General features: G+C 41.4%; 1 protein-coding gene across 2 annotated transcripts in view; it reads left to right on the top strand.

Annotated features, from left to right (window-relative positions):
* adamtsl7 (ADAMTS-like 7) overlaps positions 1-24,195 on the top strand; it is a 501,077-nt gene that overhangs the window by 40,715 nt on the left and 436,167 nt on the right. Inside the window, exon 2 of one of the 2 annotated variants that reach the window (XM_059965294.1) lies at positions 22,424-22,510. The exons of the other annotated variant lie outside the window; for it this stretch is intronic. Coding sequence (XP_059821277.1) covers positions 22,482-22,510 — 29 coding nt within the window. The 5' untranslated portion in view covers positions 22,424-22,481. The remainder of the gene's footprint in view (positions 1-22,423; positions 22,511-24,195) is intronic. 2 annotated transcript variants of the gene reach the window in all.

Below are 24,195 nucleotides of genomic sequence, written 5' to 3'. Positions count from 1 at the left end.
ACCCACCCATTCACATTTTCATCCAGGATTTTATATATGCACACACATACACATGCATACAACAGAGGTCAAGTACAGATCCCTGTTGAATATCGCTATTCACAGAATAAGTCCTTTTGACTACTATACTCTGTTTTCCTTTGGGAAGACATTTTTTGAGACCAGATGACCAAGTCGCTGTGGGTCCCATCCATCTTATTCTTCTATATGAGCCCCTTATGAAGGACCTTGTCAAATATCTTACTAAAATCTATATTGACCATATGCACAGCTCTACCTTCATCACCTCCTCAAAGCTCACTCAGGTTGGTAAGATATGACTTGTCCCACACAAAATCCAGCTGTCTGACCCCCAGTTAGGCCAGTTTTCCAAATGTTTATAAATCCTAACCCTAAGAATCTTCTCCTTTTACTTCCCTACCACTGACATAAAGCTCACTAACCTGTTGTTTTCGAGGTTATCCTAATTTTCCTCCTTCAATAATGGCTATAATAGCTACTTGCTAGTCCTCCAGGACCATACCTGAGGCAAGAGAGGGCTCCATGATCTTTTTCAAGGCTCTGGAAATCTCATGTCTTGCCTGTTTGGATAATCTAGAGTAAATTTTATCAGACCCTGGGTACTTAATCAACTTGTTATTTTTCAAAAGACCCAGCACTATCTCTTTCAAACTATTCAAGTGCTCTATCATATTAGCATGCTGCATAGTAATCCCAGTATTCTCCATGTGTTACTTGGTAAATACAGACACAAAGTACTCAGTTTAAGACCTTGCCGATGTTCTCTACCTCCAAGAACATGCTCCTTCCTTTATCTTTGAGTCATCCTATCACTTTCTATACCATCTTTGATTTTACTGACCCACCCATTCACATTTCCATCCAGGAAGGCAGAGGTCAAGTGCAGCTCCCTGTTGAACGCTCTTGCTCTTGATGTCTAGACAGAATTCCTTCAGATTCTTATTTGCCAAGGGCTTTTTATTGCCATTCCTGGTTCTCTCAATTCCCTTCTGTTGTGCCAATTTTCCATGATCCTCAGTTTCTCAATCTTTCAAGAATTTATCTGTCTCCTCCTTAAGTATATTTAATGATTGGGCTCTACCACTCTCGATGCATAGAATTCCATAGATTCATTGTGTCTGATGAAGAATTTTTTTACAAACAGTTTTACGTATCCAGCCCCATGTTTTGTATCTATGTCCCTTGTTCCTGACTCTCTAATTCTAACAGCAAGGGAGCTTTTCCCCCATTGTTCCTCAGCTCAGCAACACCAAGCAGATTGTCTGGTCATTGATGGATTGCTCAGCTATATCCTGCAATGCAACTACATAAAAACAAGCTTTTTTGATTTAAAAAAAAGTCATATGATGTGAACTTGATCAAGAAAGTAAAATCAGGATTCTGTGTGTGTGGGTGTCTCTGACAAGGTCCGTTTTTAATACTCTTTACGCCACACCTATTGACAATGTGGTGGTGAGCCATGTTAAACTGCTCTAGCCCCACTGGCAAAGCTACAGGGCAGTGGGGTTGGAGGGGATTGGTAGGGGGTAGTGCTCAGGAGTGATAACACTGAGCAGCCACGTTTTTCCTTCTGGATATAGGATTGGATTTCACGTTGATGCTGCGTATGCTGTGCATGTAAATCCAAGTATAGCATGAGGGTTTAATCAGGCATCAGAGTGAGGCGGAGTAGGATTTCCTGGAGCAGGAGTCTTTCATTCTGTATGTTTTAAATCACGGTTTCTTTTTGGGTGCGGTTTAGGTTCATGTAAAATGGAAATCACTTGAAGTACTCAGCTGCTCTACCCCTTGGCTTCCTCCTCCGTAAACTCCGATCAAACCGCAGGATAGAGGCAATGGGCTCCAAATTAGAGAAATAACCAGTATTAGGTAATTTGTGCAGCTTGTGCTTTTCAACGCTGTCATTTTCAAACTTAAAGTATAAATTTGACGCTAACCTGCCCTCAGTGCCCACAGATGACTACTCCTAAAAGAAGAACGCTATTTCTGCTTCAGCATTCTGCTCACAAGTTTAGGGTTGCTTTTCGGCTTGTGGGTATTCCTGGAAACTTCATCAATTGATGTAAAGTTGCTGATGGCTGAATTACAGGCTCTCCTCAGCTTATAAATACTGGACCTGCATACAGCCCGTACATATGAAGTACCAGAGGATGGAGTTGCCAGCTGCAGGCATCCTCTGTTATGGGAATTTGGTTTGTGGCCACATTTCTGATTTGTGAACAGCTCAGACTACGAATAGTTTGCAGTAATGGAACCTTGCCATAACCCGAGCTGGACACTAGAAAATCCATTCATTATTAAATTGTATGAGTCCGTGCTGTTTGTTTTAACAAGTCCAGGATTAAATGTGACTTTTCCCATGAATGCTCTTCAGTCCCGTGCAGAAGATAAATCTTTATCTCATGGACGTTTCCAGATATTCTCAGCAGGTTGACCCCAGTTCTATCACCACTTGCATCAGTCTTAAACCAGAAATTCTAAACTTCTTGTTACACTTAACTTTGGCATGGTTTATTTTTGCTCCCTCCCAATTTTCCAATCATTACTATTAAATTAAGACCTTTTTAATTTTGAATTGCACCTTTTTAATGTTGCCAGCACACTAAGGTAGCCTGTCACCCTGTTCTGAAACTTCAGAATTAAGCTGCAAATTTTCCCACCGTTGCATCAGTCAGACTGTGAGAAGATGCCTGCCACACTGAAGTACAGCAGGTATCTCCGAAATAGATGAATGCAAAATTACAAAATCTAATCCTGACAAAGTATCATATCGAGTTCTCCCACATAAAGTAAATTTTGAATTTTGGCACATTTTTAGACTTTTTAGTGCCTTTTATTGCCCTTTTTCAATAAATATATCTAAGAATTGTTACTGTGCTCTTCCCTTTCAGACTGAAACTGGTGTCTTCTGGAAATGTTAGCAATACTTAAAAATAAATATTATGGTAGTGATTTCAAGGCATCTTAGTACAGGCCAGTTCATTGTGAATCTGACCCCAAATACACCAAGGGAACTAGAATTTTATTAGAAAATTGCCCAGCTGAACAATACATTCTACATTTGCCTAGATCTAGTCCCAGACCATTTGGTAGCTAGGAGCAATTGAAGCAATGCGTGGGTAACAATTTTAAGTAACTCCAACTTTTGTAGCTTTGGGAAAGATTAGGCTGACTCTGAACACAACCTTGGCTCTGAGTTCTGTGGAGGTTCACATGTGCTTATCCATCATTTACTGATCTAGTTAGTGGATGTTTCAAAGTCTTTGGGAAAGTTAATATCACTGATTAAGAATGGACAGTGCTTTGCTTTTATTGGCATTTCCAGTCCATTAATTAAGGGAAGATTTTAAAGCATGAAGAGTAAAAGTACTGCAGCAGAGTACAAAGACATGAAGCGTTAGGTCACAATCACTTATGTAGAAACTCAAACTCCGAAATACTGCTTTTCATCATTGTTAAGATGATACTTGGTACTGTCAGATTATCACTTTCTGCTTCTCTTTGAGGGAGAATCCTGTGGCAGGAGTCATTTCTGGGTTCTAGACCCAGAATACCAAGACTTTAAGGTCCTCCCAGGACCAAATGTTAATGAAGCAAATAATTTAATTTAATATACGCCAGTGGTGCTAAAACTCTTTTAAAGGCTACAATCGATCAGGTGACAACTTTTCACTTTTGCAAGTTAGGTTTAAGTGTAGCTCCAATTGATTGGCTGAATATTTCCATGTTCTCTGGCTAGACAGTGTCAATCTGTGCATTGAGCATTGTTTTACCGGCAGCCGCAAATGTTTATGGGGTTCGAGGTCAATGTTGAAGAGTTCCAAATCCACTACAGCAAACTCCATATCGCAACACAACCATGCCTTTTGAGAGGGGAAAACCTGTTCAAGTGACTGAGGAATCGGAACTGCTCTCTGAAAGTGATTGTGTGCTTATTATGTTGGTTCATTTGCTCTCTAAAATACACTGTCAATTTCCTCTTGAATTTTAATAAGTTATAAGTTTGCCCTATATCTTCGATGCATTTATTTGTCAAAATGTAAACTGCCATTTTATTTAATCATCCAGTACTGGGTATGTCCAAATAATCATAAGTATCGTGGGCTTGCTGGTCAGTTTACACTGGCAACAAGGATGAACAAGAAACTGGAAATGCAGTTGCTGTGACTTTGAACATGCATGGTTCTCAGAGTGAGTATCACTGAGAATGCATTGTTTTAGACTGGTGTGAGGGATCCCTTCCAAGCTGAGTGTGTAATTGACCCTGCCAGTTAAACCTACAGCTGTCAAGGAGGCATTGAATTCTAATACCTAACTTAATCAGAATATGAATGAGCCAACCAAAGTTAAGTGTGAATGTTTGGAAAGACGATAACACTTTCTGTACCAGCCGTTGAGTTTGCATCCAGATAGCTGTTCCTAACCTCGCACCGTTCAGTGTGCATACTAAGCTATCCTGGGTTTTGTTCTGCTGGGATAAGTGGCTTCACACATTTCAAGGCCAATAAAGGGTGTGGAATTACAAATGATGTAAGAAATAAAGCACGTCTGTTACACTCTTGTGAAGTATATTTATGACATGTTATCCTCCACAGCTGTTAAGTGCATAGAAATTAATCATTCTATGGCAGAAAGTGGAATTTGAATTAATTGAGTTGTGTTGCACAGATTTAGATTAGTTTGTTGTCATATACACTAGTGTGCAATAAAATTGCCTGCATGATGCTCAGTGTAAACTGTGTACATGGTGACAATGAATGCAGTGAGTGCGATAATGATGGAATGTTGAAAGGTAAATGGAATTAGTGCAGAAAGAAATGCTAAAGTGACATCGCAAAGAGGTAAAATTAAGGGTTTGACAACATGGCAGCACTGCCGGGAAGGGGATCTGAAAGAGCTGATTGGTTGAGAAATCAGATATCAATTGAAGAAGCTGTTCTTGAGTTTGGTCATCTGGACTTTCAAGCTCCTGTATTTTCTTCCAGAAGGTAGAGGGGTGAAAAGGGAATTGTCAGGGTAGCAGGCATACTCAATGCTTTCCTGATGCAATGGCAAAATGTGAACAAAATGATTGAACAACATTACACGCATCTGCGACAACATGATAAACATGCTGACCTTGACCTAGAAATGCAGATCGCTGTAAGAGCTATATCAAAGCAACTTTGAAAGAGGTCCTTTGGAAAGAATATTAGGCTTCCTGAATTGCTTCAGTTAACAAAGTCATTGCCATCATCAAAGACCCCCAATTCCCAGGACGTACTCTCTTCTCGTTGCTGCACACACTCAATGTTTCAGGAACAGCTTCTCTCTTCTCCACCGTCAGATTTCTGGATGGTCAATGAACCATGTACACTACCTCACTTTTTAAATTTTTTTCTCTTTTTTTATATTAAATTAAAATAAGAAACATTGTAGATTTTATTATTATATATTGCAATGTACTGTTGCTACAAAACCACAAATCTCACAGCATATGCCAGTGATATTAAACCTGATTCTGAGATTTTGAAGCCTTGTGCCAGGCAAATAATCTCTTCTTTAATGTCAACAAGACAAAAGAGATGGTTATCTACAAGTACCACCCACACCCCTCTTTACATTGGTGGGAAAGCAGTTTCAAACTCCTTTGAGTACACATCACACACAACATCTCAAGGTCCCAGAACACATCCTACACAGTCAAGAAAGCTCACCAATGCCTCTGCTTTCTAAGGAGACTGAAGGAAGGTGGACCTTGCACATCCATACTCGTGTCATTCCACAAATGCACAGTAGGGAGCATCCTGACAAGCTGCATATGTGCTTGGTACAGAAACTGCAGATTGGAAGGTACCACAACAGTCGGTCAAAACTGCCCAAAGCATCACTACCTGCTGTAAATATATACAGAAAGGTGCTCACCAACCTGGTTCACGGAGGGTTTGTCCCACTCCCATCGGAAGGAGGCCACATAGGATCCGCACCAGGACAACCAGATTGAAAGACAGTTACTTTGCCCAAGCAGTAAGGCTGGTCAACACCTCCACCCACTAACCTACCCCGCAATGCCTCCAGCCACCATTATTTTATTATTTCCTTTCAGTCGCCTCCTGTGCCTTTATGGACTCAGTCAATTATGTATATAAGTTATCTTAAATATTTATTGGTTTTTTTTGTGACTGCTATTATGTTCTTTTGCTTTATTGTGCGTTTTGACACAGCCTGCCATTCACGGTGTCTTTGTCGGACTCCCCCGGAGGTCCTGAAGAGGAGGTCATAGAATAGTATATCTGTAATGGGTGGATAAAAGCAATGACCAAATAAGTAGTAGGAGTGGAAGCTTCAACAAAGCAAGATTTTTTCCCTGTGGTTGTGCACAACTGCATTTCTGCACAAAGTTGGAAATGGATTGTAATAACTGTACCCCCGATGATCCTGCACATACTCTGCGAGATTTGCACAAAGTTTGTGAACTTATAATTGTACCTTCTTGAGATTTGTGCTACATTATTATCCTGCAGTCACCAGCAGAACATGCTACAGATGTTACTCGTGGAATTGTTGAAGAAGATATGGTCCCCAGGAATAAAATAGTTTGTTTGAGCACAAGTCTATGGAATTCCAGCTTATCGAACTGGTAAAATTGTAAATCTACACGAACCCTGGCAAGTGCTAGAGTCACCCAAATGGCCTTTTGGTTAATATTAGCATTGATTTTCTAGATCTCCACTCTTATCATTTGCTTGATATTGTAAAAAATCCTAATTTTACTTACAGCAAGGCTGCCATTCCAATGCTTGATCTGGTACCATTGGTTTTACTTCCAATAGTCCATAATGGAATGCCACTGAAGCAGGGGATTTAACAATTAACCAGGTTACTAATATCACAACAATACACCTCACTAGTCACCCATCAGTGAAAGGGTTTGTGTGAACGATAAAGAAAATCATTCCTATTGCTTGGGGTGAAGAGAAATCATGGAAGCAAGAGTTTTGTTTTTAAACTGAAGTACTGGAATACACCATTTACACCTTTGCACAAGCAATGCTTTAAGTGTCTTCCAGAGAAACACCATCAGGTACGGGAGTGAGTGGGCCAGTGAAGGAGTGGAGCTTTGAGGCTTTGGCAGTTGGGTTGTGCGATCTTGTCAATCAAGATTTGAATAGCTCAGACTCAGCAGAAAGCAGCTGATTGAGCAATCGAAAATTGAAAAGCTCAAACAAAAAGAAGGGTAGCTCAAGCAGAGTGGCCAGTGAGTGAGTGGGCAAGTGAAGGAGTGGAGCTTTGAGGCTTTGGCTTGAGAGGCTTTGGCAAGAAGAGGTGGAGGACAAGCTTGCTCCCAGTGAGGTAAAGCCGGGTAAGTTTCTTTAATTAATTTAATTAACTTAGGAGTTGGTAATGGAGACAGTAGATAGGACAGTCCAGTGCTCTGATTGTAGGATGTGGGAAGTCAGGGACAACACAATTGTCTCCGATGACTACACCTGCAAAAGGTGCATCCAGCTGCAGCTCCTGACAAACTGTGTTAGGGAACTGGAGCTAGATGAACTTCGGATCATTCGGGAGGCAGAGGCAGTAATAGATCAGAGTTTCAGGGAGACAGTCACCCCTAAAAGTCAGGAGGTAGGTAACTGGGTGACTATCAGGAGAGGGAAGGGGAATAGACAGAAAGAGCAGAGCACCTCTGTGGCTTTTCCCATCAACAATTAGTATACTGTTTTGGATACTGTTGGTGGGGATGGCCTATCAGGGACAAGTTGCAGTGGTCACGTCTCTGGCATCAAGACTGGACCCTCAGCTCAGAAAAGCAGGAAGGAAAAGAGGAGAGCAGTAGTGATAGGGGATTCGATAGTTAGGGGGACAGATAAGAGGCTCTGTAAGAGAGATCGAGAATCCCAGATGGTCTGTTGCCTCCCTTGTGCCGGGGTCCGCAATATCTCGGATCGCGTTCTTGGTTTTCCTAGGAGAGAGGGTGAGCAGCCAGATGTCATGGTCCACTTGGGGACCAATGACATAGACAGGAGTAGGGGTGAGGTCCTGAAGAAGGAATATAGGGAGTTAGGAAAAAAGTTAAGAAGCAGGACCTCAAGGGCAGTAATCTTGGGATTGCTGCCTGTGCCATGAGACCGAGAGGGTAGGAACAGGAAGTTATGGCAGATGAATGCGTGGCTGAAGATTTGGTGCAGGGGGCAGGGATTCAGTTTTCTGGATCATTGGGATCTCTTCTGGGGAAGGTCTGACCTGCACAAAAAGGAAAGGCTGCACCTGAACTGGAAAGGGATCAATATCCTGACGGGCAGGTTTGCTAGAGCTGTTGGGGAGGGTTCAAACTAGTTTGGTAGGGGGGTGGGAATCAGAATGTGAGTGCAGAGATTAGGGTAGAAGGATAAGGGCATGATGCTCTGTGTTCTGAGTTGGTGAGGAAGGACAGGCAGGAGACAAAACATAAATGTAGCCAGTTAGAGAGGTTGAAATGTGTCTTTTTCAACACTAGGATTATTAGGAATAAAGGGGATGCACTTAGAGCATCAATCAGTACATGGAACTACGATGTTGTGGCCGTTACTGAAACTTACCTAGAGGAAGGGCTGGATTGGCTGATGCAGGTACTGGGATTTAGGTGTTTTAAAAGGAATAGGATGGGAAGTAGAAAAGGGCGGGGGGGGGGGGGGGCGGTTAGTATTACCGGTCAGGGATAGTATCTTGGCTATAGAAAGGGAGGACGCTGCAGAGGGAGTGTCCACTGAGTCGGTGTGGGTGGAAGTCAGAAATAGGAAAGGATCAATCACTGTGCTGGGAGTAGTCTATAGGCCCCCAAATAGCCCTCGGGACACCGAGGAGCAGATAAGCAAGCAGATTTTAGAATGGTGCAGGAAATACAGGGTTGTAGTTATGGGTGATTTCAACTTCCCTCATATTGACTGGCACCTCCTGACTGCAAGGGGGATAGATGGGGCTGAATTTATCAGGTGTGTTCAAGAAGGATTCCTGACCCAGTATGTGGACCGGTTGATGAGAGCAGAGGCCATACTGGATCTAGTTCTGGGTAATGAACCTGCTCAGGTGACAGACCTCTTGGTAGGGGAGCATTTTGATAAGAGTGACCACAACTCCCTTAGCTTCAGCATAGCTGTGCAAAAGGATAAAAACAGACAAAAAGGGAAAGTGCTTAACTCGGGAAGGGCTAACTTTGAAGGGTTGAAGCAAGAACTAGCGAGAGTAAATTGGAAACGGATGTTCAAGGGTGAAAGCACAGAAGTAATGTGGAGGAAGTTTAGGGACCACTTGTGCCGGGTTCAGGATAGGTTTGTCCCACTGAGACAAAGAAAAAATGGTAAGAAAAGGGAACTGTGGCTGATGACACGAGTGAGGTAACTCGTCAAGAGGAAGAAGGAAGTATATGTTAGATATAAGAAGCAGGAAGCAGGAGAGGCTCATGAGAAATATAGGGTAGCCAAGAAGGAGCTTACGAAAGGACTTGGGAGAGCTCAAAGGGGGCATAAGAAGGCCTTGGCATGTAGGATTAAGTAGAACTTCAAGGCGTTCTAAGTGTATGTGAAGAACAGAAGGATGACGAGAGTGAAGGTGGGGCCGCCAAAGGATAAAGAAGGCAACATGTGCCTGGAGGCAGAGGAGGTTGGGGAGGTCCTAAATAAATACTGCGCTTCAGTACTCACAAGTGAATAGGACCTTGATCAGGGTGAAGTTGAAATAGAACAGGTCTGTGTGCTAGACAATGTGGAGATTAAGGAAGAAGAAGTGTTGGAACTTCTTAAAAACATCAAGATTGATTAAGTCCCCAGGGTCAGAGGTGATGTACCCCAGGTTGCTGTGGGAAGTGAGAGAAGAGATTGCTGGAGCAGTAGCTATGATCTTTGAATCCTCTTTGGCTGCAGGGGAGGTGCCAGAGGATTGGAGAATGGCAAATGTAGTTCTCTTGTTTAAAAAAGGTAATAGGGAGAATCCTGGGAACTATAGACCGATGAGTCTTACATTGGTGGTGTGCAAACTGTTGGAAAGGATTCTGAAGGATAGGATCTACGAGCATTTGGAGAAGTACAGTCTACTCAAGGATTGCCAACATGACTTTGTGAAGGGAAGGTCGTGCCTCACGAGCCTAATTGAGTTTTTTGAAGAGGTAACAAAAGAAATTGATGAGGGTAGGGTGGTAGATGTGGTCTACATGGATTTTAGCAAGGCACTTGACAAGGTCCCCCACGAGAGACTCATCCAGAAAGTTATGAGGCATGGGGTCAGTGGAACCTTGGCTGTTTGGATAAAAAATTGGCTTACAAGAAGAAAGAAGAGGATAGTAGTGGAAGGAAAGTATTCTGCCTGGAGGTTGGTGACTAGTGGAGTGCTGCAAGCATCTGTCCTGGGATCCCTGCTCTTTGTGATTTTTATAAATGACCTGGATGAAGAGGCAGAAGGACATGTGAGTAAGTTTGGGGATGACATGAAGATTGGAGGAGTTGTGGATGGAGCTGTAGGTTGTCGGAGGTTACAAGGGGATATAGACAGGATGCAGAGTTGGGCAGAAATGTGGCAGATGGAGTTCAATCTGGATAAATGTGAGGTGAAGCATTTTGGAAGGACAAACCAGAAGGCTGAGTATAGGGTTAATGGTTGGTTACTTAAGAGTGTGGATGAACAGAGGGACCTTGGGGTTCAAATCCATATATCCCTCAAGGTTGCTGCACAGGTGATAGGATAATTAAGAAGGCCTATGGGATGCTAGGCTTCATTAACAGGGGGATTTGAGTTCAAGAGTAGAGAGGTCATGTTGCAACTCTACAAATCTCTGATGAGACCATACTTAGAGTATTGTGTTCAGTTCTGGTCACCTCATTATAAGAAGGATGTGGAAGCTATGGAAAGGGTGCAGAAGAGATTTACCAGGATGTTGCCTGGATTGGAAAACAGTCTTATAAGGCAGGGTTAGCAGAGCTGGTTCTTTTCTCTTTGGAGTGTAGAAGGATGAAAGAGGACTTGATAGAGCTCTACAAGATTGAGAGGTGTAGATAGGGTGGATAGTCAGTACCTGTTTCCCAGGGCACAAATAGCAAACACCAGAGGGCATACGTACAAAGCTAAGGGAGGGAAGTTTAGGGGAGACATCAAGGGTAAGTTTTTTTACACAGAGGGTTGTGGGTACCTGGAATGACTTGCCAGGGATGGTGGTGGAGGCTGAAACATTAGTGGTATTTAAGAGCCTCTTGGTCAGGCACATGGATGAAAGAAAAATAGAGGGTTACGGGATAGTGTGGGTTTAGTACTTTTTTTTAAGGAATATATGGGTCAGTAAAACATTGAGGGCTGAAGGGCCTGTACTGTGCTGTGGTATTCTAGTGTCTTCTGAAAGACAACAAGACCAGCCATGAAAGCAAATGCAGGAAAATATCCATCATCCAGTACTCAGCTTCTATATTTTCATAAGTGCAAGGGAATTCTAAATGGATCTGTGGCCACAGTTTTGCTCGTGTACAAAGCATTAGAGTTGGTAGAGTACTACAACACAGAAATAGGCCTCACGACCCATATAGTCCATGCTGCCCTGGTCTTCTGCCTAACCCCATCTACCTGCACTTGAACTGGAGTACTCCATGACCTTCTCATCCACATTCCTATCTGAACTTTTCTTAAATGTTACAGTTCGACTAGCATCTGCACTTCCCTGACATTTCATTCCACACTTGCACCATCCTCTGAGTGAAGAAATTCCCCTTAAATATTTCACCTTCCACTCTAAACCTATGCCCCCTCGGTCTCATCTTTCCAATCTTGAGGGAAATAACATTTTTCAAGGCATATACACCATCCACTTTTAGTGAATTTGAAATGAATACCCTCATCATTGACAAAGAGACTTGCTGAACTCACTTGATGCGATAGATCTGGAACCAGGAATCACCAGGTCACATCTGATTATGAACAGAAACTGCTCTCACATCTGAGAGCCTCATAGCAGAATAACAAAATCTAGAAGTGGGTCAGAGGTATGTTCTGATTTTTTCTTTATGCTCTGTTAGTACATTTGTAAATACGAGGGGTGATTGCTAAGTTCATGGCCTAAGGTAGGAGGAGTCAATTTTAGAAAACCTAGCACATTTATTTTTCAACATAGTTCCCTCCTACATTTACACACTTAGTCCAGCGGTTGTGGAGCATATGGAACTTGGACCTCCAGAAAGTGTCCACAGCAGGGGTAATTGATATGCTCATTGGCTAAGGTAGAAGGAGATGAGTTATACAGCTTTCATTACATGCACTTGCAGCTCAACTATTTGAGTGAGTATGCAGAAAATTTGAAGTTAGTAACTCTTCGGGGTGATTGATACATTCGTGGCCTACGGTAGAAGGAGATGAGTTATTAACTTAAAATTTTCAGCATATTCATTCAAAGAGTTGAACTGAATGTGCATGTAACAGGAGCTATATAACTTACTTCCATCTACCTTAGGCCACAAACTTATCAATCACCCATCTGTGGACATTTTCTAGAGATCCAAGATCCGTATGCTCCACAACCGCTGGACTAAGTTGTGTAAATGTAGGAGGGACTATGTTGAAAAATAAAAGTGCTCGGTGGTCTAAAATTGATTCCTTCTGCCCTAGGCCACGAACTTACCAATTACCCCTCGTGAACTTTTTTAAAACTATAGTCATGAGCCTGCATATTATTTTGGATATAGTAGTAAATGTCCATTGTTTTTCTTTATGCAAGAATTAGTTGGTCGAATTAATCAGACTCTTTAAAAGTACAATGGTCAGTTATGTTTGCAAGATACAGTATCATACCCGTGGCAAAACCCATTGCTGGGCTTGTCCATATGAGAGCTCTGTCAATATTGATATCAGTCCCTGTACATTTGCAAGAAGTGTTTTGCAAGCTTGACTTTTCTGGGAGGCCTTTATTGCTTCCTTATTCAGTCCACAGCTGGGCGATCCAGCTGTTTTATTTCTTATTAGCAGAGATTTAATCCAAATGAGTAGTTTCTGAGGCCATTTTGGAGGGGAGTTAAGATGTAGCTTAGAACCAGATTTGTATACGAGCTATTTTAGAGGAGAAGAAAGTGATTTTCTTATTTTATTCTGACCTATATCAGTGAACTTGTTGGATTTTAAGACTATCATAACTTCATAGACATGTTTTTATTTTTTTAATGTTTTGAAATGTATGTGATGAGATTTAAATAAATTTTCCTTCATTCTAATTTCCAACACAGATTATTGTTGCTTTGCATTTAAAAGAAAAATAAATATTTAACTTATTTAACATTTGTTTCTTTTGGCTGAAAATTTAAAGCTTTGTCCCTCTGGTTCTTGAATGATCCCCAGGTCAGGTCTCCTAGCCTCCTCTACTTTTCCTGTCAAAACCAGCCATAGTCTTGTGTCGGATCACATTCTGACACCAAATTCATTCCTCCATCAAGACAAACGAGCAACATGGGTTCAATGCATACTGCTTTCTCCACTTACAATGTCAGTAAAGGACCGAAGGACATCACCTAGTATACATTGTCTCCAAACCATCTCTTGCCTTTCAAGTACCTAAGCCATAAAGAAAGCTGGTAAAAGGGTCACTAGACCCTGAACATAAGTGTTTGAGTTCTGTGAGCACCATAACCCATGAACAGAATGATTCATAAGAGGTAAGTTAGCTGATCGGAAGATTTTACTATTTCCTGACCCGTGCCCTCTGCTTGTTTTCATAATTTAGTTAGCACCATATCCTGGTTTTTCAGGTTTGCTATCCACTTGACTGCTGTAATGGCATTTCCCAACAGACAGGATTTCAGCAATTCATGTCTGTGTGTTATTTGAGTAATGCCTTGGCAAGCTCATCCATTTTCCCCCAGTAACGTGCAGTGTTTTTATGATGTGTACTGAACTATATTTTAACCACAAGGAGTTTGTCTGCTGGTTGAATCTAATCACAAACGTTCTTAGATTTGTGACAGAAAGTTGTGATTTGTTTAGGCCTGCAGCTGGGGTTGGCCAGGTGGTAGCATGGTTATCCAATTATTGTTTTCATGAAGAATTGCTGAGAAAGGCATTTAGACCATCTTAATGTGGCTAGCCACAAGGACATGAAATCTCTTTTCATTGTGATATCCAATTATTTCCAGCAATTTTGTCTCTTTCCTTTTATATGGAATCCATTCCATATGCTGACCACTCCACATATGAAGAATTTCTCAATGGCTGTTATAAATTTGCCTTTTACTAGCTTGAATCTGTCTTCCGAGGCTTTACTCTTGCAGCTTAATATATTGGCCCAGTTCATCATTATCCATGCTCTGATCTATTTTAAATGCCTCCATATGATCACTATACCTCTGACCCCACTTCAGAGTGAAAGCTCACTTACTCCAGTCATTTCTCGTAGGTGTGATAGCCTTTCTTCAGTAGTAAAACAGTCTTACAGCAACTGGAAATTGAGTCCTAGATTAATATAACATGGAAACAAGTCCTTTGACCCAACTCATCCATGCTGATGAAGGTCCACACCTGATGTGGTCCCATTTAACCCATATCCCTCTAAATCCTTACTATCCATTGTACTTATCCAAACGTCTTTCCAATGTTATTCTCATTCCATATATACATCATTCTCTGTGTAAAGAAGTTATCCATCAAATCTCTTTTGAATCTTTCTCCTCTTAACCTTAAGTCTCTGATCTCTAATTGTTGATTCCCTTTCACTGGGGAAAAGTGTGCAAGTTAACCCTATATATTTTATACACAGCTCAGCCTGCTACATTTCAAGGAATAAAGTCCTATCCTGCCCAACATCTCCTAACAACTCAAGTTCTTGCAATATTCTTCTAAAATTGACTACAGTACTGTCTTTTGCATTCATCCCCGGGGACGGCTGCTGGTGGGAGACCTCAGCTCAATCAGTTCTCAGTTTCTGTTCAGAACTGGGACCCAAATGTTGGGCACAGATAAATAATCTGAGCCATGTATTGAGCTATGACATTCTGATGGAATAAACATTGGTGTCCTTTAATACTGCCTCCCTTGGGCTGTTTCTTCATGAAACCCAGAACATATTGTTATATTCTTTGCTATCTTGACAAAAAAGCGAAGGTACTTTGAGGAGATGGTGAGCAGGAAGATGAAGAACTGAATGATACAGAGAAATGCAGAGGAGATGGTGAGCAGGAAGATGAAGAACTGAATGATACAGAGAAATGCAGACCGGCAATGCAGATGCAGTGAGCTGCCAAAATTGTTAATGACAAAGCATTCTGAACATTGCTACCCCTCCTCTGTCCATTTGACCTAGTTCTGCCAATCATCACATTAATACCTTCAAACATCCCAGTGCGATGATGCCCAAATTTTATACAAAAGTGGACACTTTTCCTACCAAAACATTATACTTTTGAATTTGCATGATATTGCATACTGATTTAGTGCAAAGTCCCATTCAAGCATGTGTTATTGATTTTGTTTTCTCCTTCTAGTCCTCTGTAAGGGGCTTTATAGTTATGAAATTATATAGCACAGAAACATGTCCTTCGGCCTAACCCCTCCATGTTGATTAATGTGCCTGCCTGAGCTAGTTCCATTCGCTTGCATTTTGTCCCTATCCCTCCTTAATCTTCCTGATCAATGAATCTGCCCAAATATCTTGTAAGCATTGTGATTGTATCTGATTTACACATCTGGCAGCTCGTTCCATATACCCACCATCCTCTGTGAGGAAAATCCTGCTCTTGGTGTCCTCTTTAAGTCTTTCTCTTCTCATCTTGAATCTATGCTCTCTGCTTTTAGAATCCCCTTTCCACCTTACCTGTGCTCCTCATGAAGTCAGTACATACATACCTATCTCTATCGAGAGGCCAGCGGTGGAAAGTGAACAACCCTGGATGTCAATATCTTTAAGCAGGCATTCCAATCTGGAGCCCAAAGACCCCTTTCTCAATGGTATTGGTCCATGGGATAAAAGAAGTTGGGAAGCCCTATCTTAAAGGATCTGTCCTGGGCCCAGCACATTATATGCAATCAGGAAGAAGCCATGACAGTAGTTCTACTTCTGCAAAACAACAAATTTCTTGACATACTGTGTATCAGTGATGATAAACCTGATTGTGATTCTGATCTTATAAACCTTTTAATCAATCTCCTTCGCTCCAGGGAAAACAATCCAGCCTCTCCTGTCTCTCCTTAGAACTCAAGTCCTCCTGTGAAACTTTTCTGCACCCTCACTAGCTTAATCACAGCCATCTCTCCAGGGATTTACACCCGGGAGGAAAAAGCTGCTGAACTTCTGTTGAGGAAATCCTGAGGACTCTGGTCTTGGATAAACCAGCAGCCCACAATTGCATTTTCATTTTGGTTTGATCTGCCTTGCCCAGCTGTTTGTCTGGCACTGTTCAAGAAACTATTAAAGTTTGCTTAAAGTTCATAGTTTGAATCCCTTATAAATATTTTATGTATTTCAACTTATTTTCATCTCTCTAGTGTTCATTTCCCCAGATTTTCTTTTTTAGGGAACATCTTGTGGTTCATTTTAAGAAAATACAATTTAAAGAGTAATGTGCTGAGTCATTAGAAATGAAAAAGAAGAACACAGATATCAAAATAGAGATGACAGACGAAATAAGGTGAATCTGTGGAAAGAAATGATTAGTCATTCCAGAATATTGCATCTAGTGCACCCTCCCTTTAGAGGCATAATATTAAAGAACATCCAAACCTGTCCAATCAACTTCACATCTAACCCAGTTCAGTTGCTCATGGCCTCTTCTAAAATTCTCTTGTTCCCTCAACACCTCTCCTGTTCTCCACTAACCTTAAACTTTGCTGCCCATATTGTAACGTAAACCAATATTTCTCATACATCAGCATTTATGGCAGTGACGTACATTGACTTCAGGACCCTCAGTTCCTTAAACTGACATTTCTTGTTCTTTAAAGATGCTTAAAGTGATGATGCAATATTGAAATGAATTGACTTTATTACTTACATCCTTCATATACATGAGTAAAAATCTTTACATCTCTGTCTAAATGTGCAATTCATAGTAATTTATAATGTATGCACAACAGGACAGTCAATATAACATAGAAATACAATTGTATCAGGATGAATTAAGCAGACTGGTGGCCTGGCGGAAGAAGCTGTCCCAGAGCCTGTTGGTCCTGGCTTTTATGCTGCAGTACCATTTCCCAGATTGGAGCAGCTGGAACATTTTGTATTTGGGGTGACTCTGGTCCCCAATGATCCCTGTAAATGTCCTGAATAGTGGGAAGTTCACATCTATGATGCACCATCAATAACTCTCGGAGATGGGAGGCGAACGATAGGCTTTTATTAGCAGCAAAAGAGACCACAACATCTTGGAGACTGAGGGAGGAGAAGTGCCTCCAATCGCCTTTATGCAAGGATCTGTGGGAGGAGCCACAGGAGCAGTCAGCAGAGGGGCGTGTCCAGACAGGTATATGTAGTTCACCACAATCTACAGAAGCGCTGGGCTGTCCGCACCACTCTCTGCAGAGTCCTGCGATTGAGGGAAGTACGGTTCCCATACTAGGTCGTGATGCAACTATTCAGGATTCTCTCAATTGTGCCACTGTAGAAAGTTCATAGGATTTGGGAGCCTATACCAAACTTCAACTATCTGAGGTGAAAGAGGCCATGTTGTGCCTTTTTTACCACACAGCCAGTACGTATAGACTATGTGAGATTCTCGGTGATGTGTATGCTAAAGAACTTAAAGCTGTTCATCCTCTCAACCCCAGATCCACTGATGTCAATAGGGGCTAGCCTGTCTCCATTCTTCCTGTAGTTCACAACCAGCTCCTTTGTTTTTTGTGACAGTGAGGAAGAGGTTGGTTTCTTGACACCACTGTGTCTGGGTGATGACTTCTTCTCTGTAGGCTGCCTCATTATTATTTGCGATTAGGCCAATCAATGTAATATCATCAGCAAATTTAATTAGCAACTTGGAGCTGTGGATGGTGACACAGTCATGGGTATATAGAGGTTAAAGGAGGGGGCTTAGGACACAGCCCTGATGGGCATCTGTGTTGAGGGGCAGAGGTGAGGAAGCCCACTATTATCACCTGCTGGCTATCTGACAGAAGTCCAGGATCTATCTGTACAAAGCAGGGTGAAAGTTGAGGTCTCTGAGCTTTTTATCAAGAATTATGGTGTTGAATGTTGAACTGTAGTCCAAGAACAGCATCCCTCCTCTCTGTATGTGTAAAGGATGGTATGTAGAGCAGTGGCTATTGCGTCATCTGTTGATCAGTTGTGTTGGTAGGCGAAATGTCGCGGGTTCAGTGTGGGTGGTAGCACGCTGCAGATGCAGCCTCTCAAAGCATCCAGTTCACCACGAGGTGGCCGTGTTACCATGATGATCAAGGTTGATTCTCTGTGAACAACTTGTAACTGTCCTCTACTCAGTGCAAATTTCCTGGAGAAATAGTTGTGTGTTTACTGAGTGAGTTGCTTGGTTCAGAGTTGGCGCCATCCAGCCCAGAAACAGACCCTGTAGTCCAACAGGTCCATACCATTCAAGATTTCCAATCTAACTTCATGCCACTTACCTGCTTTCAGCTCATGTCCTTCTTTACCTTTCCTATCAATAATCTTGCCCAAGTACCTTTTAAATGTTGATAATGTACCTCTCTCTGCGACTTCCTATAACAGTTCACTTCATATACTGATGATTCAATGGGTGAAAATAGGAACCTTTGCAGGTTCCTATTAAACTTCTCCTTTCTCAATTTAAACCTATGCAGTTTACTTCCATTTTATTTTGTTTATTTAAAGGTATGGAGTGGTTACAAGTCCTTTAGGCCCAACAAGCCTGCATTGCCAACTGCACCCATGTGACCAATTAACCTACTAATCCATATGTCCTTGGAATGTTGGGGGGAAACTGGTGCACCCGGAGGAAACCCACGCGGTCGCAGGGAGAACATACAAACCCCTTACAGACAGTGGTGGAATATAACCCAATCGCTGGTGCTGTAATAGCATTATCTAGCTGCTATACTACTGTGTTGCCCCAGGTTAGTTTAGTTCTGGATTCTCAAATCCTAGGGAAATTACTTATCTATATCCTGATATCCTTTGTTCTTTAAACAGATGCTTTCCTAGAACTTTTGTGGTACTTCTCTAGGTGTCCATGATTACCATTGCAACAAGTGGCCAAAAACTACTTCACTCATGGGCTCCATAATGGAGTTATGCCAGGGGGTCTCTTAAGTGGATGAACAGATACTGTACATTTTGTTTGGGAGTGAGTGGCCCTGCAATTGCTGCTCCCAAAGCAATTTAAAAGATGGAGAATTACCTAATCATCTTCAATCTAGCTGAATGGTTCATTGTCATTTTGAGCAGTCAATTTTCAGTTCCTTCACAAAGGACTAAAAGACTGTTGTTCAGAAAATGATGTCATTCTCGGTGGCCCAGCTGCAGAAACTACATTGGAAGTTGGAATTAAATGCAAAATGACATAGGTCGATGCAAAATGACACAGAAGTGCTTGGTAACAAGTTTTACTTCTGACCTAAATAGATTTTTAATTGCATTTATTGTAATTATTTCAATTGTATTCAAATAGAACATTCTGTGTTGTGCAAATAAGCTTCTCAGCTTCCATTTTTGGAGTAAATAGGAGTATAAAATCAGAAGGGGCATAGACAGATTGAATTCACCTTGAATTTTTTTTTAACCTGGGAAAGGGAATCATAAAATAGAGGGCAGAGGTCTAAGATGAGAGGGGAAAAATTTAAAAGACACCTGAGGGGTAATCTCTTCTCATACAGGGTGGTGTGTACATCCAGAGGAAGTAGCTAAGACACGTACAATAACAATATTTAAAACACAAAATACTCTGCAGATGGTGCGGTCAAAGCAACAAGCACAACACGCTGGAGGAACTCAGCAGGTCCGGCAGCATCCGTGGAAACAAGCAGTCAACATTTTGGGCAGAGACCCTTTGTCAGGACTGAAGAGGGAGGGGGTAGGGGCACTATAAAGTGGCGGGGGGAGGGTGGGAAGGAGAAGGCTGGTAGGTGCCAGGTGAAAAATGAGTAAGGGGGTGGGGGAGGGGAAGGGAAGCAGGGAGGTAGCACCTTCGCTCCGTCTACCTGATGTAGATTGGGGGACCACTTCGTCAAGTACCTCCGCTCCATCCACCACAACAGACAGGATCTCCCGGTTGCCACCCACTTCAACTCTGCTTCACATTCCCATTCCAGTATGTCCAGACATGGCCTCCTCTACTGCCATGATGAGGCCAAACTCAGGTTGAAGGAACAACACCTCATATACCATCTGGGTAGTCTCCAGCCTCTTGGCATGAACATTGAATTCTCCAACTTCTGGTAATTCCCTCCCCCTCCCTTCCCCCATCCCAGTTTCACTCTGCCTCCTCCTCCAGCTGCCTATCACCTCTCTCATGGTTCTGCCTTCTTCTACTACCCATAGTGCTTTCCCCTTGCATTCCTTCTTCACCTTTCCTGCTTATCCCCTCCCTGCTTCCCCTCCCCCACCCCTTGATCTTTCCTTTGATTTGTTTTTCACTTGGCATCTTCCACCTTCCCCCTACCTTCTTTATAGGGCCCCTGCCCCCTCCATCTTCAGTCCTGACGAAGGGTCTCAGCCCGAAGTGTTGACTGCTGAGTTCCTCCAGCGTGTTGTGTGTGTTACAATATTTAAAAGATACTTGGATGGTATGTGGACTGGAAAAGTCCAGAGGGGCAGGAACAATAATGGGACTAGCTTAGATGGACACCTTGGAGAGCATGGCAAGTTAGGTCAAAGGTACCAATTAATAGAGTAATCTTAAAAAATCAAATTTTAGTCTAAATTAACTGATGGTTTGTTGTGAGCCAAACCTTCAGCATATCAAGAGCAAAGGCGTATCAGGGTACCCTAAAAAGTATATAAAATACATAAAGGTCAGAGTTTCTTCTTTTCTAATTCACTTAAAATCTTTTTTATATGGAATATTTGTGTAGTCTATAAAATCTCAGGTTTGAGGGAGTGAATTGTACATTTCTCCCCTGAGAACTAAGTGGCTTCTTTCATACAAATGACTGAGTAATTCCCTTGGTTATCTTTGGGAAGAATAGTTTCATTGCACTATTGGTTTTGTTTATCTATGACCAAGAATTTCCTCTGAGCTGCATCTGGTTTCCTTTCATAGCTTTACCAGATGTGCTGCCAAAATGCCACTTGCACGTGTGAATGGTGTTTAAATACACAGTGGTGGAACGGGAAAAGTTCCAGGGAAATTCCTGGATGAAGCATTCCCCTGTTTTCTTGATAATTATACTGATACAGTCAATATAAGCGCAGAAATACAATAGTATTAATTCACGCTGATACAATTGTATTTCTATGCGATATTGGCCATCCTGTTGTATGCGTTACTTATTACAAGTGACAATAAATTGCACATTGCACATCTAGATGTAAAGATTTTTACTCCTCATGTATGTGAAGGATGTAAGTAATAAAGTCAATTCAATTTAGTCATTCATGTTTACAACCTCAGTCATTCTATTGTATTAACAATCTTCTTCATTCAGCAAATCAATGTAATTCCATATGTTATGCAAAATATTTATGTATGAATACTTATTGGTAGTATGATGAGGCTTGCTAATATAGCTTGGAGCCTCATTCAGCAATGGACATCCTACTTTATAGTTCAAACATTTGCTGAGATAAGTACAATTTAATCTCCAGCTAGAGAATCCCTAAAGTTTTAATCTCATTCTATTTCAAGTTGCCAAAGTTGTATGAACCATTCTCAGCATGGTGGGAGGTAATAGGAATGGTACAGTTTGACTGGGAGATTTGGAAAAGGATTCAGCAAGTAGTTCCAAGAACAACAGAGAATGATATAATTGTTGATCAGTTCGATTTTTTTTATATATATACTTTTGGCATTCTTAAAGTAGAGAGTGATGATGTGGCTTCAGGATGTTGCTGACTAGTCACTCCCTACTGGGTAATCATTAAGTAAGACTTTTGATGCAGTTTTTAATTGCATCTGCAGTTTTACTTAAAAATGTTGTACTGCATTAAATCATAGCACTCGGCTTGATTGACAGAATGTATGACTTGTATAAATATTAATCTGTTATTCAAGGGTAATTGTTAATAAAATATTTCTTTATGTTGGTTCATTAAAATATAATAGCTCTGGATATCCTCAGGAGGTTTCCCACTCTGCTGCCTCAAACTAAATATAATTGCCCCTTAGGATCTCGTAAAGAAGAATTTCTCCGCAGTTCTGCTGACCTCCTGCAGAGCTAAAACAGATAATCGACATGATCCCCATGAAATTTCTGAATGACTTTTAATAGCCTTTGCGTGTTTGCTTGCAATTGCACCAAAGTGTTCGCAGAGAAACGTGTCACTGCTTTTAATGGTTGGCAGGGTTTGCTGCGCACTGCTGGCAGGCTGATGGTGTACAATTGGAACCACCAACCGGACAATGTTGCACGCTGCAGACTGGTTGATTGGGTGAGTGATTGCCTTCTACACTGTTCCTAAATTTCCTCTGAGGTTCCCCAAATCTCCTGTTGTAGCTTTGGCATGAAGCTGACTGAATCTCTAGTGAAAAGGTATAAGCAGCCAATTTCAAACGATTTATGCATTTTCATTGCTCCTGACGAGAATCCCTTGGACTGTTAAGACTTGCATATCAAAGTACTTTCATTTAGATTGTCAATGATCCCAATATTTTCTTGGTTATTTATTAGTGCCTGTGTCATCTTCTCATTGCTGAAAGCCATGACAATTCGTCGGATCAACAGTCAATCTGCGTCTAAGGAATCATTAATTCTCTGCCCAATTCTACTTAACCTTACATTGCACTTCCACATTATTGGCAAGCTCCAGCACCACTCTCAGACCCTCTCAAGCTCCACATTAAAATCAACCAATCTTCATTACTAAACTCAGTACACAGTTTTTCAGAACCAAGTCTACCATTTTGTCCTTTAAAGTAGTGAGAATTAAATTAGGACTGAACAATTTCAATTTATTGTAAATACAAATGAATAAAGATCAGTAGGTTTGGCAGATTATGGAAAGAGCTGGTGAATTTAAAAGTCATCTGACTCAGTGCAGAAGTTAAGTGTTCCCTCCTCGTTGATCTTACTTGATAAAGACTTTTTGTCACTAATTTCACATCAATCTTTATTAGTTACCAATCTTTCATCTAATTTCTCTCCAAATCACATTATTAAAATCACTAACTAACTCTTAATAATCACTTTTCAGAGACCTTGGTAATGCAGTTTGCTTTGCAGAACCATTTAGAATAAAATGAAGTGTATTTCTCATCCCAGCATAGCACCGATCTTTCCCTCACTACTCTAGTATAGATGTTATTGTTCATTTTAGCTAAAATATTTGATATACTGTAAGTGTAATGTTTTGTTCTATGTATTAATCAAACAGAATTTTTTAATTAAAACTTCAAGTTCTCATTTTTCTTTGAAAACATGCACTCGGTGACCACTACTATGTACACCTGTATGCTGCTTGTTAATTGCAAATATCTAATCAGTGAATGATGTGGTAGTAATTCAGTGCATTACATGGTCAAGAGGGTCCATCCAACCAAACATCAGAATGGGGGAAAAAATGTGATGCAAGTGACTTTGACCATGGTATGATTGTTGGTGCCAGACCAGGTGGTTTGAGTATCTCAGATGCTGCTGATCTCTTGGGATTTTGTATTGTGTTTGATTGATGACTGCTCACAACAGTCTCCAAAGTTTATGGAGAATGGTACAAAAAAAATTCACCCAGTGAGCAGAAATTTTGTGATTGGAAATTCTGGATCTCTGGTAAAATGGCAGCACGCTTGGATGCAGCACCTTTTGTGGGGCCAACCAAAGATGTTATTGTCTTTTTTTAAAAATGTTTTTTATGACCACTCGACCCCACTGGACATTAAGACCTATAAGTACTGCAGGTCTACCCCATTAGTGAGTTGCTCACTGACAGAGAAACTGAAGGAGCTGGACTCAGTACAGGTCATGCTTCTGCCTGCGTTGGAGAGTCGGAGTTGGTGTGTAGTCTAACAGTGATCTTGGTCGTTTTTCTTGTGATTGCAAGACTGTGTTGTACGTTGCTAATGGGGAATGCTACAAATCCAATTCACTGCTTTGTTGGCGAACGGCGGGGTTTGTACTGTG

The sequence above is a fragment of the Hypanus sabinus genome, chromosome 3 (genome assembly GCF_030144855.1).
Source record: "Hypanus sabinus isolate sHypSab1 chromosome 3, sHypSab1.hap1, whole genome shotgun sequence".
In the NCBI taxonomy this organism is placed as follows: Eukaryota; Metazoa; Chordata; class Chondrichthyes; order Myliobatiformes; family Dasyatidae; genus Hypanus; species Hypanus sabinus.
This window is presented reverse-complemented; position numbering and strand designations above follow the sequence as displayed.